Source organism: Nelumbo nucifera, chromosome 2 (assembly GCF_055504915.1).
Source record: "Nelumbo nucifera cultivar China Antique chromosome 2, China Antique-T2T, whole genome shotgun sequence".
Classification (NCBI taxonomy): domain Eukaryota; kingdom Viridiplantae; phylum Streptophyta; class Magnoliopsida; order Proteales; family Nelumbonaceae; genus Nelumbo; species Nelumbo nucifera.
This window is the reverse complement of record NC_142650.1, coordinates 42,803,573-42,822,263: the sequence shown is the minus strand read 5'-3', so window position 1 is coordinate 42,822,263 and position 18,691 is coordinate 42,803,573. Positions and strand designations below refer to the sequence as shown.

General features: G+C 38.8%; 1 protein-coding gene across 3 annotated transcripts in view; it reads left to right on the top strand.

The window, feature by feature from the left end:
- Positions 1 to 18,691, top strand: part of LOC104599335 (two-component response regulator-like PRR37) — a 39,988-nt gene that overhangs the window by 20,014 nt on the left and 1,283 nt on the right. For all 3 annotated transcript variants that reach the window (XM_010261837.3, XM_010261838.3, XM_088897180.1), the window contains 6 exons: positions 3,172 to 3,333; positions 3,453 to 3,586; positions 3,840 to 4,001; positions 16,781 to 16,961; positions 17,067 to 17,499; positions 17,591 to 18,401. In XM_010261837.3, the coding sequence (XP_010260139.1) occupies positions 3,172 to 3,333; positions 3,453 to 3,586; positions 3,840 to 4,001; positions 16,781 to 16,961; positions 17,067 to 17,499; positions 17,591 to 18,401 (1,883 nt within the window). The remainder of the gene's footprint in view (positions 1 to 3,171; positions 3,334 to 3,452; positions 3,587 to 3,839; positions 4,002 to 16,780; positions 16,962 to 17,066; positions 17,500 to 17,590; positions 18,402 to 18,691) is intronic.

The window sequence follows — 18,691 nt, the reverse complement described above, 5'->3', positions numbered from 1 at the left end:
TGTTTATGCATTTTAATTTGAGATAATAAGTTTTTTTAAAACATTTATTTTAAAATTTAAGTTTATATTTGTTGTTAGGTTACTGTTGCTTTATCATTGCTGTCAGCATGTTTTTCTAGTTATTTTCTATTTATTTCTTATTAGTGTGTGCCGCCATATCTGTAATTGCCTTTTATTTTTTTATCACACTATTATAAATAGAAGACTGGGAGCTGCCAGCCCAGATTTTTGGCTCCCAAAACATTCTTTCTTCTTCTCCTCTCTTCCCTTCTTCCTCTTCTCACTTTTTTATTAAATCTTGGAGGAAAACATGGTACCAGAGCAAGGTTCTGGGCGATAGAAATCTTTTTTTTCTCACCCAGAACTCTTTTTTCTTGGACTGTGAAGAGAACACCTGATCAGACTGGTCAATCCTTCAGTTACTCTTTTTTTTTTTTTTGTTTTCTCCCTTGGTCATAACACCAAGGAGACCTTTTTTTGGTAACAGTCAATGCTGTAAAAGGGGTGTTTTGGATGTGGTGCTTTTGTACAAGTACCACCTGTGGTGTGTGACCTGATGGTGACCAGAGTTTGAGTTCTAGTGTCCTAGAAGGTAGATTGACCTGTCTTTTGCGCCCCCATCTGTGGTTGTGGGTGGTAGAAGTGGGGTGCAGACAATTTTTTGCATCAACTTTCCTATTTGGTGTTTGTAGAACCTGTCTTAATGGTAACTGATGATTCTGCCTTGGCTGGGGTTACATCAACCCGAGGGACAACTAGTATAGGGGCTGACAGTATGCTCTTTCCTATGAGATTAAATCAGCCCCCCCCACAAGATTCCCCCCCCACAACGTCCCACAGCACATCCCCGCTGTGTATTGGGAACATCTCCCAATGGTAACACCAGAAATGATGATGTCATCATTGGGAGATGTTCCCAATACACGGCGGGGATGTGCTGTGGGATGTTGTGTGGGGCTGATTTGAACTCCTTTCCTATGCCAATTACTGCATTAAATTGTTTGAATTATTTGGAGTGGACTAAGGGTGTGAAACTCTATATTACTATTTTCTAGGTAAAAGGTGTTAGAAAGTTAGAGGAGAGAAGAGCGAAGAGAGAAGAGAAGAGAATGGGAGTCAAAAAGTTGGGCTGGCGGCTCCAACCTTATTTATGGTAGGGTGACATAACACACAATAAGAAATAGTGCCCTTGTAGAACATAAACATAAAAAACTGATAAAATTTAACACTCCCCCTCAAGTTGGGACATAAATGTCAATCATGCCCAACTTGTCACATAATTCATTGTACCACAAGTGGTGTAGGTCCTTTTGAAGATATCTACAAGTTGCTTTTCAGAACTAACATAGGGAGTATACACTTCTCCACTTACAAGTTTTTCCCTAATGAAGTGTTTATCCACTTCAGCGTGTTTTGTTTTATCATGGAGGACTGAATTGGCTGCAATATTGATGGTAGCCTTATTGTCACAATAAAGAGACATGGGACTATTAACCGTAAATTCCTAGTTCACCCAACAAGTTCTTTATCCACATAGCTTCAGAAACTCCATGGGACATAACTTTGTATTCATCTTCTACACTAAATTAGCTACAACACTTTGTTTTTTACTTCTCCAAATGACTAGGTTTCCCACCACAAAGGTACAATATCCATTGATACATTTCCTATCATCTATTGATCCAACCCAGTCTAAATCTATGTACACTTCAACTTTTAAATGTCCATGCTTCTGAAACAACCATCCTACTCCTGGAAACTTTTCTAGATACCTCAAAATCCTCTCAGTAGCCTCCAAATGAGTGGTCTTAGAGCATGCATGAACTAAGGACACCTATGGCATAAGCAATGTGAAGTCTAGTCATCAATGTTTTAAAATGCGGAGGCATGATGCAAGGTGTTACACTACCTAGTGGTATAAGGCGTAGTTTAGAACGTAAGAGGCATAAGCCTCCCTAGCACAAGGAGGCGTAAGCCTCCTTAAGAGGAGGGGGTGAGGAGGAAGAAGAGGAAGGAGGATCTCATTTTTTGTTATTTTTAATAAAAATCTTTTATATTAAGAAGAATGAAGAATGCATGGCACTAGTTGAAAGGGGGGTCTTGTGGAGAAAGTTTCACTTGGTTACATCCCGGCCCTATCCCCTGTCCCTAGAGTTTTGGGTTTCCTTGAAATCCGTTCTGAATCCCGATCAATGTGGTAAAAAACTGCCTTGATTGGGGTGGGGCGGGGTGGAGCCCCATGCAGATGGGCCAAATTGCCGTCTCTAACTTGAGGGGGAGTGTTGTTAGATCACTGATCACTGATGCTTTATCATTACTGTCAGCATGTTTTTCTACTTATTTCCTATTTGTTTTTTATTAGAATATGCCACCAAGGGTATATCTATAGTTGCCTTTTTATTTTTTTTATCACACTATTATAAATAGAAGACTAGGCGCTGCCAACCTAGATTTTTGGCTCCCAAAACATTCTTTCTTCTACTTATCTTCTCCTCTCTTTCCTTATTCCTCTTCTTTCTTTTTTATTAAATCTTGGAGGAAAATAATATTATGTTTAACATTTTTATTTTTTGCATTTTTCATTTTTGTGCCTTGCTTCAAAATGGTGCACAGCTTGCCTTGTGCCTTGCGCCTCAGGTGCAAAATGCCCCTTGCTCTTTTAAAACACTGAGACTGATAGTAGTTTGAGTACTTAAGTAGACAAAGGTAAGTAGAAGACCCTATGGTAGAGGTGGCAAGAATTGGAGGATTTATACCAATAGGAACAGATACCACTTGTGTCCAAGGTTTAAAATGTTAGTTTTAGTGGAAATGTTGGCCATTTAAAAATAAGAAATATGCTGGAAGTGCTGGAAATTTATTTTTAAAATTTTACAACATTGTAAATATAATTCTTTGAAAATATATTTTAGTATTTTTTGAAATTGTAAAAGAATACTCTTTTTAAATAATTACATCATTGTAAAGTGATAAAAATGATGCTTTGGAAATGGTTACATCATTTCAAGATGTCCTCTTCCTTCACTTAGAATAAATTTAAGGGCTTAAAAAATTGTTATATGGTTCACACTGCTTATCTTTGAAAAACAAAAATAAAGTTAAATGCATGCAGGACATATTGTTTTTATTCTAGTTTTTACTTTGTGCTTCATATTCAATTGACCTTTGCAGTTACTGCTGCTTCAAATGGTCTACAAGCATGGAAAATCTTAGAAAATCTTACAAATAACATCGATCTCGTCTTAACCGAGGTAGTAATGCCTTGTTTATCGGGCATTGGTCTTCTCTGTAAGATTATGAACCACAAGACTTGCAAGAATATTCCTGTGATTAGTAAGTACTTTTCATAAATTTATTTCATTATTGTTATTAATTTATAAATGGTTTTGTTTGCATCATCTCTTGTGAAGTCATTACTTTTAGCTGCTACTGCTGATGCGCTTTCTGTGCAGTGATGTCATCTCATGATTCTATTGGTTTAGTCTTTAAGTGCTTATCAAAAGGTGCTGTTGACTTTTTAGTCAAGCCTATCCGGAAAAATGAGCTTAAAAATCTATGGCAGCATGTTTGGAGGAGATTCCACAGTGTGAGTTGTTTATTTATTTTCTTCAGCTGTGCATCTCTGTGAATGAACATTTGCAGCTATATTTTTCTCTTTGGTGTACTTTTTTTTGTTTGAAGTTTAACTTCTCATTTGCAATTATAATTGTTTTAGATGTCACAGAATTTTCTTATATCTTTTTCTTCAATTGCTAACTGTTTACTTGATTTTTGGTGCAGAATTAATTAAGGTTTTTTCTTTCGTTCTTTTTTGCATTAATATTCCATCCTTTTCTCAGCCTAGTGGTAGTGGCAGTGAAAGTGGTATACAGATTCAAAAATCTACCAAATCCAGAAGTGCTGAAGAGTCTGACAATAATACCAGCAGCAATGATGAAGATGATAATGCAAGTATTGGTTTGAATGCCAGGGATGGAAGTGACAATGGAAGTGGCACACAGGTATAAGGGACTAAATCATTTCTGCTTCTGATGTTGGATAGTTTTTTGCATGCTTTAGTTGTTGCTAGATTTACCCACATTTTTGTTTAGATGGCTTTTGTTGAGATTGTTTGGATGCAACGGTATTCTTGTCTTTTTGTTCTTTTGTATTTGGGCACCTATATGAGGGCTTTCTTGTAATTTCTCTCAATAGTATAAAATTCCAAGTTTGAGAGAGTGAATATTGAATAGTGACTCTCTCTTCTCCATTCAAACCTTTCTCTTCTCTTCTCTTTTCTTCTACTTTTCTTCTTCTTGTTTTCTTTCTCAATAAAACCTAGATATAACTTGGTATAAGAGCTACTAGAAGGTCGTGGAAGAGTCTTCCTCTACTTGTTTTTGCTCAGAGGGTGAGTTGTTGACATCATACTGCCGCCGGATGATGTTAGCAGTCCCTACAGGTGGCGGCGACAATCTCTAAAAATTGTATGGTTGGATTCGCCCTGATTTTAGATGAAATTTGGTATGTCTCGTTGTGTTTGATGCTTCTATGATTTTTTGTGGATTTTTCAGGTGAAAAATCGCAGAAATTCCAAATCTCGTTCAGAGGCTTGTTTCTCTTGTTTCATGGGTTTTTGTTATGCAAAACCTGGTTCTTCTAGGTCGTTTTATATTTTGGGAATGATGGGAAGTGGTCCCCTATTTTTCTAAACCTTAAAAATTTTTGGGAGTTTTTCTTCTCCCTCTATTTTGCCACCAACCAACTTTTTGGCCCTCTAGCCTTTAACCAAGTTTGACCCTTCCTTTTGGGCTTATTTGTATTTCGGTTGGGTGTTGGGGTGCTTCTTGGTTGCTGAAATAGTTGATTGTGAGGTATATAATCACCAAAAGATGTATAGATGGGTTCCAAAGTGTTTCCTGGAAAAGTGGTATGATAACCATTGTAAAACTTGTTGGGATCAACATTTTGGAGTGGTCCCAATCGGCTAAACTTACTATCACAGGGGGAGGTAAGTTGGGATTAATTACAGGTAAGGAGGTGAAGTCTGTTGGAAGGGTTGGGATCCATCATATGGATGGCCGACCCATGCTAGATGGCTGATCTCTATCAGTCCTTGAAAGCCTAGGTCGTGATAGAGTTTCTTGGAAGACAAAAGAGAAGAAGAGAGAACAAGAGAGAGTGGTCTTCTAGTCTGGTTCGCCATCTTCTCCTTTTATCTCCTTATGGAGCACTCTCCTAATCAAATTAGGAGATTATCCAAATCTAATTTGGATCTAGACTCTATTAAGAGATAAGCCTTATCCTCTTAAGAGGATGGGTGCTCTATACCCATTTCCAAATCCAGATTTGATCCAAGTTGTCATGTGACAACTTACTTAATCTTATTAATTATGGGCCTTAGGCTCATTTCCTTCAAAGGCTCACGACCCAAGATATTGCATGGCCAACTTAGGCCTAATTTGTATGGTTTGGGACTTCACAATGACCTCACATAGGTCCACATGAGTGCAGCCCAATCTCTATGAAAAGGCTTAGCCGAATTTACTGCTAAACACAGTGAACCCTTGAGCACATCACTATGGGCTCAATATGGGCCCAACATTTATACCTAAATGATCATTGAATTCAGCAATCTTATGAAGATCCAAGGATAATGGACTTAAGATAAAGCCCATTAGGTAATCAACCCTGTAATGGTCTTTTACACTTAACCTCTCGGCCCATAATGATCACAACACCGCCCGATAGGGAAGGACCTCTCCCCTGGTGACAAGGTATAGCAAATGGTTTTGCTGACGCCCTAGCAAAACAAGGGACTGTAAGGGAGAGTCTTTATTTGGCAGTGTTGTAATGTTTGATGTTTATTGGATCAACCTTTTCTAATAAGGGTTGAGTTCTGTATTTCAGTTTAATTTATCTCTAATGAAAGTTATCGTTTTTGATAAAAAAACAATATATATATCATATAAATATATTTTGCAAAACCAAATCTTAGACACAGTTAAAATGCACTGCCGGTAGTTTAGGTTTCTATCAGAGAGAGTGTAAGCCCTATCATTCACTTTGTTCGACAAAGGGGCCGATCCTATCACTATGATCACCCACTCAAGTGAATTCTCAGACTACCCCAACATACCCAAGTTTTGACCCTTGATGGATCTCACTGATTGGCATATCAAAGACAATCCAATCCAATACCTAGTGTAGTACCTTAATCAAGTCTAGGGGTTATGTGTAACTTTCCAGTTTTGCCCATCAATCTCTAAGGTCTAGGGCATAACTAGAAAAATGGTTCGGGTTCAGTGCTTCATCCAAACACACACTACATGTGCTTCGGGTCTAACCCTAGCAACTGAGACAAGCTGCCCCAACTTCTTTGGTAGCACATCAGTGTCAGCCTTGGTAGGATAAACTCTCCAAGTCTATCCAACGGCTGAGAACATTCTAAACTAACACGAGTCTCATAAGTGTCAACTTTAAGGGGTAATTACATAGAAACATACCAATATCAACATGAAACAATAATGTTCTTTTATTCATTTACAATAAATGTATTTGTACATCAATCTGATTGGGACTAAGGGTATGTATTTGGTAACTGAGTTCAACAGAGGGCTCTTCTGGGCAAATGCAACTTTTCATATAAATATAAATGATAATTCCACTATTTCTTCTTACATCTTAGAGAAATGAGTTACTTTAGGACATTGAATCACACAAGGAAATTATCGTAGATCTATTATGTATTTGGTAACTGAATCTCATCATGCCTTTAGATAGTCTTCTGTTGTTATCCTTCAATGTTCACCATAGATGGCTAGTGGAGAATTATCATCAAGTGTGTCCAAGGCCAGTCTGTCTCTGGATATCTTTTCAGAGGTATCCTAGATGAGCGCCTAAGCACAAAGGGCAAGGTGGTCTTAAGGTGCTTCCATTTACCTGAGGCAAGGTGTGCTCTCAATAAGAATAGTATCTAGGCACCTAAATTGCCTCGTGCATAGTTGATTGAGGAAGTCTTCTCTCTGTTGTTATACAGCATCTTTTGTTTTCCCCTTTTCTTGTCTTGCTATGAATGCAAATTTCTATGCAATCCATGTGTAGTGAACTTGATTGTCCAGATTCAAACCTGCTTTCTCATGCTTGCCATCCCAGTGTTTTATTGGTCTTAGTGTCTTTTGGTAGGAATTAGGGATGCTTTTAATGAAACTTAGAGATTTTATTACATCAGTAAATGGAAAACCACATAGATTTTGGCATACCATTCTCCAAGACAGGTTGGTGGAAAGCAAAGCAATCATGTCTAAATGATTTGGTTATCCCTAGTAATAGGTTTTTCATAGATCTGCTTCCTTTCACTCTGGGTATAGGAGAATAAATCCTTTTTTAATATGCTTGTTTGATCAAGAATATCTGGAAAGGAAGTTGCTTTGGTTTTGGACCTTTGGATATATATATATATATATATATATATTTATAAATGATGGAATTTTATTAAAACAGAGAATGGGTTACATCAAGGAATTACAACAAGCATCCAACAGAGGCGTGAGATGCAGCCCCGAACAGAATCAGAATTACAACTGAGCCCAAAATAGTTCAGACTTATACCCCCCGCGGTTCTGCAAAGTAATCAGCCATCTCATTGGCTGATTGCCTTTCCCATTGGACAGATATTGCCATATCTCTAACCATCCATTTGAATCTTTCATATTTTCCATGTATTTCTTTATTACTGTTTCCAGTTCCTTTATGGTCCGTTTGGTTTCTGAGAAACAGTGGGATGAGAAGGGATGAGATGAGAAAGGAAGAATTTATTTTCTCATTTTTTGGTCCATGTGTTTGTTTGCCGAGACCTACTATCCTACAGAATATGCTTCTAGCATTTGGTTGATGAGATGAAGGGATGAAGAAATACTGCAGAACTAGAACAAATCCATGGGGCTAGGAACAGATTTGGAACAAATCCATGGCAAAAACTCCAGATCTGGAGCAAACACATGTCTCTGGCCAGATCTAGAGTGGCGAAGTTAAACCAGAGATCTGAAGATGAAGACAATAACCTGTCCTTACCTTCGTTGGAGAAATGAAACCACCGGAAACGTTACCTTCGCTGGAGAAGACGAAGACAATCACCTGTCCTTGATGTTTGAGATCTGAAGACAATAACCGCCGAAAACGAAGACATAACATGCCCTTCCTGTCCTTGCTGTCTTTGCCGGAGAAGATGAAGACAATAACCGCCAGAAACATTACCTTTGCTGGAGAAGATGAAGACAATAACATGTCCTTGCTGTCTTCGCCGGAGAAGATGAAGACAATAACTGCCTGAAACGTTACCTTCGCCGGAGATGAAGGATATAGGTGGTCGGAGTTTGGACCGTTGCAGAGGTGGGAGATGAAAACAGTCCACCCCTCGATAAAATTTCCTCACTGCCGTTACACGACTTTCGTTTCTCAGTGGGGTCACACCTATTTGGTGAGACCCCACATCCCAGATTTTGAGAATGCTATTCTCATCCCATTGCAGCATCTCTCCCAAAACAAACATGAGAAAATAGGAATATTTCCTATTTTCTCATCTAGATCACGTGAACCAAACGGATTGTTAGCGACCCTATTATCAGTTTTGAGTTACCTCTAATTAACAGTCTGTCATAACTTAATTCTCTAGCAATCTATACACCTTGCAATACAGCTTGGAACTCCACAAAGACCAAATCCCCTACTCCAACCGGATCTGAGAATACAACAACAACATGACCTTCAAAATTTCTAAAGACTCCTATGCCAGCTGGACCTGGGTTCCCTAGACTGCTGCCATCAAAATTCAGTTTGATAAAACCTTCTTCCAAGGGTTTCCAAGCAACAACTGGTTCGCCCCTTATAATAGAACTTCTAGCTACAACTTCCCAATTTCTTCACATATCATTAGACCTGTTCATGGGCTAGGTAGCCCGACGGTCCGACTCGGTCCCCGGATAGGCTTGGACATGATTTTTCGCCCGCGACGATTGTCGAGCATAGGCTAGCAGTGGCAGCCAGCGAGCGACCAGGTTCGGACCAGGTTAGATTTCCTCTCGTTATCTTCCTCTCTCTCTGTTCTGCTATAAGGAAGTCCGAACCAGGTCTTTCTCTCTCTCTCTCTCTCTCTCTTTGTTCTGTTATAAGGAAGTTCGAACCAGGTTGGATTTCCTTGAGGGTCGAGTTTTTCTGCCATTAAACTTATGCCCAAGCTCCTATGATCATTTGCGGCCATCTCTCTAGTTTCCCCAGAGCCCCCGAAACATTATGGTTGGAGGAATTCCAAAGGGTTTCAGTTTTGGAACTTAATGGCTGTGGAGATTTTCATTGGAGAAAGAAAGACTGTGGGTTAAGATAGCGGGAAGTATACATGGGCTGGCAGACAATGGATGGGACTCTGGGATCCTAGCAAGGACTACAAGAGCTTCTCCTTGGAAAGCTATTCAAGCCATTTTGCTCTTGTTTTATCCATGGGTCAGGTATGATTTGCATTTAGGTAATCTCATTAAATTCTGGGAACATGTTTGGGTTGGGGACTCCTCTTTGAAAGATCAATTTCTAGGCCTCTTTGCTATCTCTACCTTTAAAAATGAATCAGTTTCCTCTTTCCTTGTACCTTCTAATTCACCTTCTGGGTTCGGATGGAACTTGAGCTTGAGAAGAGATGTTAGGGACACAGAGTTAGCCTGCATTTCAGCCTTACTATCCATTCTTGAAGGGGTTTTCATTGAGCCATCGAAGTTAGATAATAGAATATGGACACTCACCCCCTCGGGTTCCTACACTTGTGCCTCTTTCTTCAAGGCCCTTTTACCCCCCTCTCCTATTGGATTGTCTTTTCTTGTTAAAGAAGTGTAGTGTCGACCTATACTTGCAAAGGTTGAGAGCTTCTGTTGGGAAGCCTTCCTGGAAAGAGTTAATACAGGGGATCTACTTCAAAGAAAAAGACCCAATAGTTGTTTGTCTCCTCACTGGTGTGTCCTCTGTAAATCTGATGTTGAGTTTGGATGTCACTTACTAATTTTTTGTCAGTTTGTTAAAGTCATTTGGGAATGGTTTACTTCTTTGTTTGGATGCAGGTGGACTCTCCCTTCGAATGTGCAAAGCTTATTTACTTCCATGCCTAACTGGTCAACCAAAAGGGCCAGGATCATGTGGAGATGTAGTAGGTCTGCAGTGTGTTGGACTGTTTGGGAGGAGAGAAATTCAAGGTTATTTTCAAATAAGGAGAGAAGTTTGGAAATAATCCTGGAGACTATCCACATTAGGGTGATACACTGGTTGAAAACCTTGGAATTGTTTGTAGTGTTCTCAGTTGATGAGGTGACCAGAAAGTGGAAGGAGATTGCAGAGTCTGCCTCAATCAAGAATACCTCAAATTCCTGCTAGATACCTCCACATGGGTTTACCAAACTGAATTTTGATGGCAGTAGCATGGGCAATCCAGGGCCCTCCGGAGTGGGGGGAGTGATAAGAGATGATAAAGGGAATTTGTTAGCTATGTATTCTGGTCCAATTGGGGTGGGAGATTCCTTGAGGGCTGAGATCCTAGGAGCTCTTGAAGGGATACAAAGGGCCAAGAAATGAACTTTAAAAAGTTGATCATAAAAGGTGATTCTGAAATTGTAGTGAATTGGCTAAAAGAGGACAGTTCTATGCTCTAGAAATACAACAATGAAAAGAGGAAGTTCAAGTGGCTCACCAAGGATATTGAAATTTGTTGTACATGGATAGAGAGAAGTGCAAATGCATTGGCAGATGGTCTAGCTAGGCAAGGGGTGAACATAAACTCTATCTTTTGGGCATGGTTGAATTACCAAGCCAAAGGTCCTTCCAAAAAAGAACCTTATCTCCAAAGCAGACATACCTGATTAAAAACACTAACCCAGGGTGTAACCCTAATACAGAGACTTATATTGACCCCCTCTCTAGTTAAAAAATCCGCAATGTAGTTTAATGATCTAGGAATCCAGGATAATGTAGCATTCATCCTAGAAGCTAATACTTGATCCATGAAGTTTTTTGGTGTATTTCTATAACAAGTAGGATTTCGTTAATTCCCTTGTTTGTCATGTTGAATTCATTTTCTCTTTATGTTTTTATTTCTATGATATCATTAATTATAAAATATGCTTTGCTAAAAAACAAATTCAAGAAAACCTCCAATTTAAGTGCAAAGCATTAAATAGTGACAAAGAATGAAAGATTACTTCAATGTATCGCTATTTCCTTCTAATTCCTATCAATTCTCAATCCATAATTGATTAACTAAAACAATTACAAATTCTGTGATGTGGCCTTGAGAATCCTTCGAAGATTTTCCATTTTTCTTCCTCTAGATACTCTCAAGATGGTAAACTGTGTAATTTTCCATTAGTTTTTTGTCTTTTGATTCAAATGGTTTTGGCAGACATGATTGTAGCAGCTCATGAATTTGTGATGGAACAGACATGATTGTAGGCAGCTCATGAATTTGTGATGGAGTTCTCCAATGAACATGGGAAATAAAACAGAAAAAACCAGTTGTGAAACACACCTGCAATAAATCAGAAAATATAGAAAAGGAAAGAGAAAGAAAGAAGAATGGAAGGTTTCAACGAAAGTTTGTGGAAGAAGAAGAGGAAGGAAGAAAGAAGAGAAGATGTTCGATCCCCTCTCTAGTCCCCTAAAGATGCCTTTTATTTCTTAATGTAAAAACCAGTGATTTAAAAGGCACACCTAAGTGCACAGGCGAGGCGCATTTTAGGGTAGGCGCCTCGCCCAGGTCTTAGGCGTAGCCCATTCAAAAGGCGCACGGCTGGTGCGCTTGGTTCACCTTTTGAAAAATTGCCGCTTTTTCCTTTTTTGGAGTCTGGCGGCTGGGTCGGGGGCTTCGCCCTCGGACCCCCATGCCACGTCCCTCAAGGCCAGCCCAAACAAGTCCATGTTAGGGTCTTAAATTCTTAGTTTTCACACAAAAAAACAATTATTTTATAGTTTTAATTGCTTTTAAGAAGATATTTTACTAGGATGAATGAATGGACAACATTACCAAATAGGGGGTTCTCGAAGTTTTAATTGCTTCGAGAACCCCCTATTTGGTAATGTTGTCCATTCATTCGTTCTAATAAAATATCTTCTTAAGAGCAATTAAAACTATAAAATCATTATTTTATGTGTGAAAACTAAGAATTTAAGACCCTAACATGGACTTGTTTGGGCTTGCCTCGAGGGGTGTGGCATAAAGGCGGCTCGTAGAATTAGGAATGTAATATGTCACATTAGCTACTTGATGCAATTGAGAAAAAAAGAGATTGTGGGTTTTATATGCTTGAAAATGTTTTATATGTTTGATTTCATTTTTAAATTCTTATTTGAATATGCTTTACATATTATGTTTATGTATTTTAATTTTAGATAATAGGTTTTTTAAAACATTTATTTTAAAACTTAAGTTTATATTTTTATTAATATTATGCTTTATAATTTTTTGATTTTTTAGCTTTTTTTTGCGCCTTGCCTAAAAAAGGCGCGCACCTCGCCTTGTGCCTTGCGCCTCAGGCGCAAAATGGCCCTTGCGCCTTTTGCTTTTAAAACATTGGTAAAAACTGAATACAATTCCTTAGGTTCCCTTAATAGGGCAGCCAACACTAAAGAACTAACAAAATAAACAAAAGAGGCCCATAACTAAAAGAACATAAACTTAAAACATTACTTAAAAAGAGATAAAACCACTAAAGCCCATTCGACCCATTCTCACTACACTCCATAGGCTACCTATGTCCAAACCTGGAATCTGTGGGATATTTGGCTTCTCCAATTTGCTCCATTGAGTGAACAGATGTAAACGAAAATCAAAATAAGGTTTTACTAGGCTAGATTTGCTGTTTCAAGCAAAGAACTGCTCTTCAATTACCCAAAACTAGGGTTTCACAAGACCAACCGGATGGGAGGAGAGAAAGTTCAAGCGCCAACTTCAAAGTGTTTCTAGGACCTGTAACAAGATTTCTCCAGTTATCTAGGGTTTTTGGGAAAAAATTCCAAGAACCTGCCCTGAGCTTCAACTAAGGATGAAAAACTCCACAAAACCTCTTCAAAAACCCTCCTAACTGGGCTACATAAGCTGCTAATTAATCGGCCGAGTTGAAGGTGAGAACCCACTTTGATACCAAGTTGTGAAACACACCTGCAGTAATTCAGAAAATATATAAAAGGAAAGAGAAAGAAAGAATGGAAGATTTCAGCAAAAGCTTGTGGAAGAAGAAGAGGAAGGATGAGAGAAGAGAAGATGTTCAATCCCCTCTTTAGTCCCCTCAAGATGTCTTTTATTTCTTAATGAAAAACTGAGTACAATTTCTTAGATGCCCTTAATAGGGTGGCCAGCACTAAAGACTTAAATAAACAAAAGAGGTCCATAACTAAAAGAGCATTGACTTAAAACATAACTTAAAAGAGATAAAACCACTAAGGCCCATTTGGTCCATTCTCATACAAAACCCAAATCTGGTTTGACAGATTACATGCTGACTTTTGATGCAGGTTCATGTTGCTGTTTTGGTTACCGGGTGAGGTTCTTCTATTAATGTTGTGGTAGCTCTCAGGGTCAAGGTTTACATTGAACTGCTGTCTGGATTGGCATTCCTGATCTGCATGTGAACCTATAAAATGAGAATTTTATCCATCATGGAGGAAGTGGACAAAGTACTTTGAGAATGATATCCCAACCCTTATGCTACTCCCATGGCATGAGTAGAGATCTATGTTGTGATTCAACTTACTAAAGCCTTGTCTTTTGGGTATTATTTTATATGATATGCTTAGAACTAAGTGGTTTCATGTAATTTATGAGAAGTTTCTACCAACTTGCAGCTACTGCTGTGTAAAAGTTGATAATGGTATATACAGGTTTATGGATCACAAATGGAACAAAAAGAAACAGATAACTAAAAGATGCAGAAAAGAATGAAGTTGTGTGAAAACCACAGTGGGTTGCAGGAACTACTATAAAAAGAATGTTACTGTAGTAAAGAAGTGGCACTAGTATCTTGAAGGAGATTAGCATGAGTATGTAGCTATCCGTTGGACAGAAAGTGAAGTAGTATATATGGATCCAACTGTTCTTTCCGACATCTGAAGCAGCAACAGAGGCATGCAACCAGGTACTGTCTACCTCAAAGCTTAGTTTGAATGTAACATCGTGCAAGTGAAGGTAATGGAGGGCTAGTTTTGTTGCAGGGGTGTTATTTGTTTGATTTCTTGGGAGATGTTGGCTGGGTTTCGATTGGTCTGGATATTTGGAGATGGTGTGTTGTTGTTTCAGGTGTTGGTTTTCTTTTTCCCACGGGTGACTTATTGTCACCTTTCTTGTGTTGTTCTTTTTCTGTTAATAAAATTTTTATTTTACTACCAAAAAAAATGGAGAGGTCCAATCAATAGAAATTTGCCAAACTGCATAAGGAAGATGGTATCTTTAAGCTTGGACAAAGTAGACAAGGAAATTCTACTGCTTGATTAAATGATTTGCACACTAAAATTTGAATTTCCCTCTAAATTCCATTCAACTAGAAAATTGAATGGATAATTTAGCTGATGAGAAAAGTCTAGCTGAAGATGATAATGATAAGGGGGAACCCTTGAATGCTGATATGGATGTTGATAGTCGATACCAAGATGAACCTGAAAAAGTTGAAAGGAAAAGATTCAGTAAAGCTTGGTTTTTCTCTCTCTTTGGGTGCAGATGCAATCCTCCAATCAACATACAGAGCCTATTTGTTCCTACAATGCTAGCATGGAGGAAGAAGAGGAGAAGGATAATGTGGAGGTGCATTAAAGCAGAGATTATTTGGACCACTTCAGAAGAAGGAATCTAAGGGTATTTGAAGGAAAAGACAGAACAAAGGAGGAAATAATTGAATGTATATCTATGAGGGTGACTTGATTAAATCTTCGGAGAGTTTCTTTTTTTGGTGGATGATATTTTAAGACTGGCAGGAAGTAGCATCATCCTCATCAAAAAAATAAAGCAAGAGTTGGGAGTTGGGAACCATCACAAGCAAGGTTTGTGAAATTAAATTTTGATGGAAGTAGCATGGGGAATCCTGGACCAACAGGAGTGGGGGTTGTTCTTAGAAACGAAGAAAGTTGTATTGTTGGAATGTCTCTAGTCCAATTGGTGTAGGAGATCCACAAGTTCCCAAGGTTTTGTTTTTTTGAAGGGAATTCATCTTTATAGCATCTATCCATTCAAGCATAGTCAAGGCTTTTGCTGCATTATTGGGAATAGAGATATTAGAAATAGCAACCAAAAAGCATTGAAAGGAAGATAAATATCCTCACATGAGGTAAAATTGGCTATGGGATGTTTGGTAGTACAAGTATGGACACCTTTATGTTTTGTAATAGGAATATCAAGGTCATCCACAAGAATGATATCAACAGGTTAAGAAGTGTCAATAGAGACAAGATTACCTGATTAAGAGAGAGGCATACTATCTTCCAGGTTTGCCTCTCCGGTGATGGTGTTCGTTGCATTCAAACCATCTACACTATTTGAATGCGGCTGATCCGTACAACATCATTTACAGAGGAACACACGAAGAGGATATGGGTCAGGAAGGGACGAATAAAAAATCTGCTCCTCCAAACTGTTAAGCTTTGCTAAGAAGTGGTGATTCTTTCTCTCTGCAATTCCATTTTGCTAAGAAGTTTTAGAACAAGAATTTCTATGGATTAAGCCACAAGCGACAAAGAATTCATTTATATCGTTTTTTAAGTACTCTTTCACGTTGTCATATTGAAATATTTGAATTTCAAAATGAAATTGTGTGAGCACCATATGATGAAAATCCTTAATAACTTTAGGTACTTCCTCTTTTGAACGTAGATGATATAATGATGTATGTCGTGAGAAATCATCAATGAAACTAATAAAATACTTGAGTATTGTTAGCCACCCTCAGAAGTCACAGAAGAATGCCCCCACACATTAGAGTGAACAATGTGAAAAGGAAAAGATGCTTTTTTATTAATTAGAGGAAATGATGCTCTAAATACTTATTTGATTGACATGTTTGACATTGTAATGTTGATAAAGACAGGCTTAAACAAAAATCGAAAATAGAATCTTTGAAGTTTCAAACGAGAGATGGCCCAGGTGACTATGCCACAATGTACTTGACTCTCATTACACTAACCCAAGGACTAACTTGAAAAACTTGTAGATGCGGCTGCCTCCAAACCAGCTTTAGTTTCCAACATGTATAGACCATCACCCATGTTCCTTCTACCAATTGTCTTCCCCAAGGCCAAATCTTGAAAAACACAAATGGGGAAAAAGGTCACACAACAATTTAAAGATTTAGTGACGCTACTAATAGATAAATGGTTGATAGGAAATTTAGGAACATGTAAAACATGAGAGGTTAAGACCCTGGGAGAGATGAATAAACCCTTGTCCAGCAATTGTGGAGAAATATCCATCTGCAAGTTTCTCTTTATCTCTACCAAGGAGAAGACTATAGGAGATAAAGAGAGAGGGCTTACTAGTCATGTGGTTGGAAGCCCCTAATTCAATAATCCAGGGGGAGTTGGAAGGAATAGAGGAGGCATGGAATGCAAAATTACCTGCCAAAAATGTAAATGGGGTAGATGGACTATAGTGGAATTCCCAATTCTTACAGGTCCTGAGTAGATTGAAAATACTTCACCATTGGTGTTCCAAAATAACCCCCCCCCCACCATTACCAAAGGCATTCTTGATAACTGGTAGAATTGAGAATATTGTTTTCTCTTTATGCAGAGCTCCTGGACAAAGCGAGCGGTAGAAGTTGACAGCCCACCACCAATGTCCCCGTGGGATCATGTAGCTGATCCTCCTGATATTACTTGTGCCCAGGTTATCCATCCAAAGCCTGAAGAACATGACAATGAGTGGTTTCATGTAACTGCAATGGAGTCCCAGAAAGAGGACAAACAACTTGGTAAACTTCTATTGCATTTAGTGATTTATCACTCTTTGCTTGTGATTTTCATTGAAATTGACTGTTCTTATATATGTTATTTTATTTCACTAATCAATTCTTCAGATAGTGTGGCAATGGGCAAGGACTTGGAGATTGGAGTATCCGGAAATCCAGAGTTACAACTTAAATATCCACATGAAAAAGTTGCCACCAACCTAACAAGCCCAAAGGAGGGCACATCATCTGAAGATTGCAAGAATGACAGTAGGCAACTAGAATTCGATGGCGAGAAGCAAGTTGGCAAATTGAAGGTCCATGCTCCTGATCTAATAGGTGGGATGACCAGTCATAATGATAGTCAGATGGAAACTGGAGTCTCTGAGGCTCCAAATGTCCTATCCAAGACCACAGAAATCAAAGATAAAACCATCTCTGATGCTAAAGGGTTACCATCACTTGAGTTGACCCTAAAGAGGTTGGGAGGAGTTGGAGATGTTGGGACCACTTTCCATGGTGATCGCAATATGAGGCATTCAGATCTTTCAGCATTCTCAAAGTATGGAGAAACCATGCCATATGATACTGCCTATTTTTAATGTTGTAAGCAAGATACTGAACAAGCTTGAGATTTGTCTGTTGCTGTGCAGGTACAATACTGCTTCTACTGCTAAGCAGACTGCAACTGCAAATGTAGGAAGTTGTTCTGTTCCTCTCGACAATAGTTCAGATGCAGTGAAAACTAATTCAGTACACAATATTCAATCTCAATCCAATACAACCCCTCCCAACCAGTGGTCCAATGGAAGCAGAAACAACAATGATATGGGCTCAACCACAAAAAATGTCTTCACTAGGCCAACGGTTTTCACTGAAAAGTTGGCATCTACATCAGCAGCCAAATATATACACCCCTCTGCCTTCCAACCTGTGCAGAACTCTTGCATTTATCCAGCTCATCAAGACATACATAACAGCGCTGATAATGCAGCTGGGAACATTGATATAGAACAAGCAAAGGGCTCATTCAATCAGATTCAAGTCCAGCACCACCATCACCACTACCATCACCATCACCACCATGTCCACAATGTCCAGCAAAAGCAGCCACTAGCAGATCATGATGATTTGTCCTTGAAGAATATGGCAGCAACTACTCCACAATGTGAGTCATCCAATGTGTTTGGTAGGCCTGCTGAAGGCAATGTGGGGAACTACAGCCTGAATAGGAGCGCTTCAGGGAGTAACCATGGTAGCAACAGGCAGAATGGGAGCACTACTCCTGTAAAGACAGATGGAATGAATGTGGAAAGTGACAATGGAATAGTTGGAAGGAAAGGAACTGCTGATGGTAGTGGTAGTGCTACTGGAAGTGGAGTGGATCAAAACCGCTTTGCACAGAGAGCGGCCGCCTTGACCAAATTCCGTCAGAAGAGGAAAGACCGATGCTTTGAAAAGAAGGTAACTATCTTTCAGGCATGCATTTACACTTACAAAAGCACAGCAAAAAATGGCAGCAACAAAGTTAGCTAAGTTTTATCCCAACAATTTGGAACCAACTCCACAACCCTATTCCATTCCATTCTATCTAAGGCATTTTTTGTTAAAATATTAAACCATCAAGTTCTTTCTTATTAGTAATCCTCATGGGAAGTTCAACAACATAGCTTAAGATAATCAGAGGTGCTTATAAGCCTTGTTAAATGAAATCATTTCATTTTCATAATGTTTGAAGACCGTTCTCATCTAGA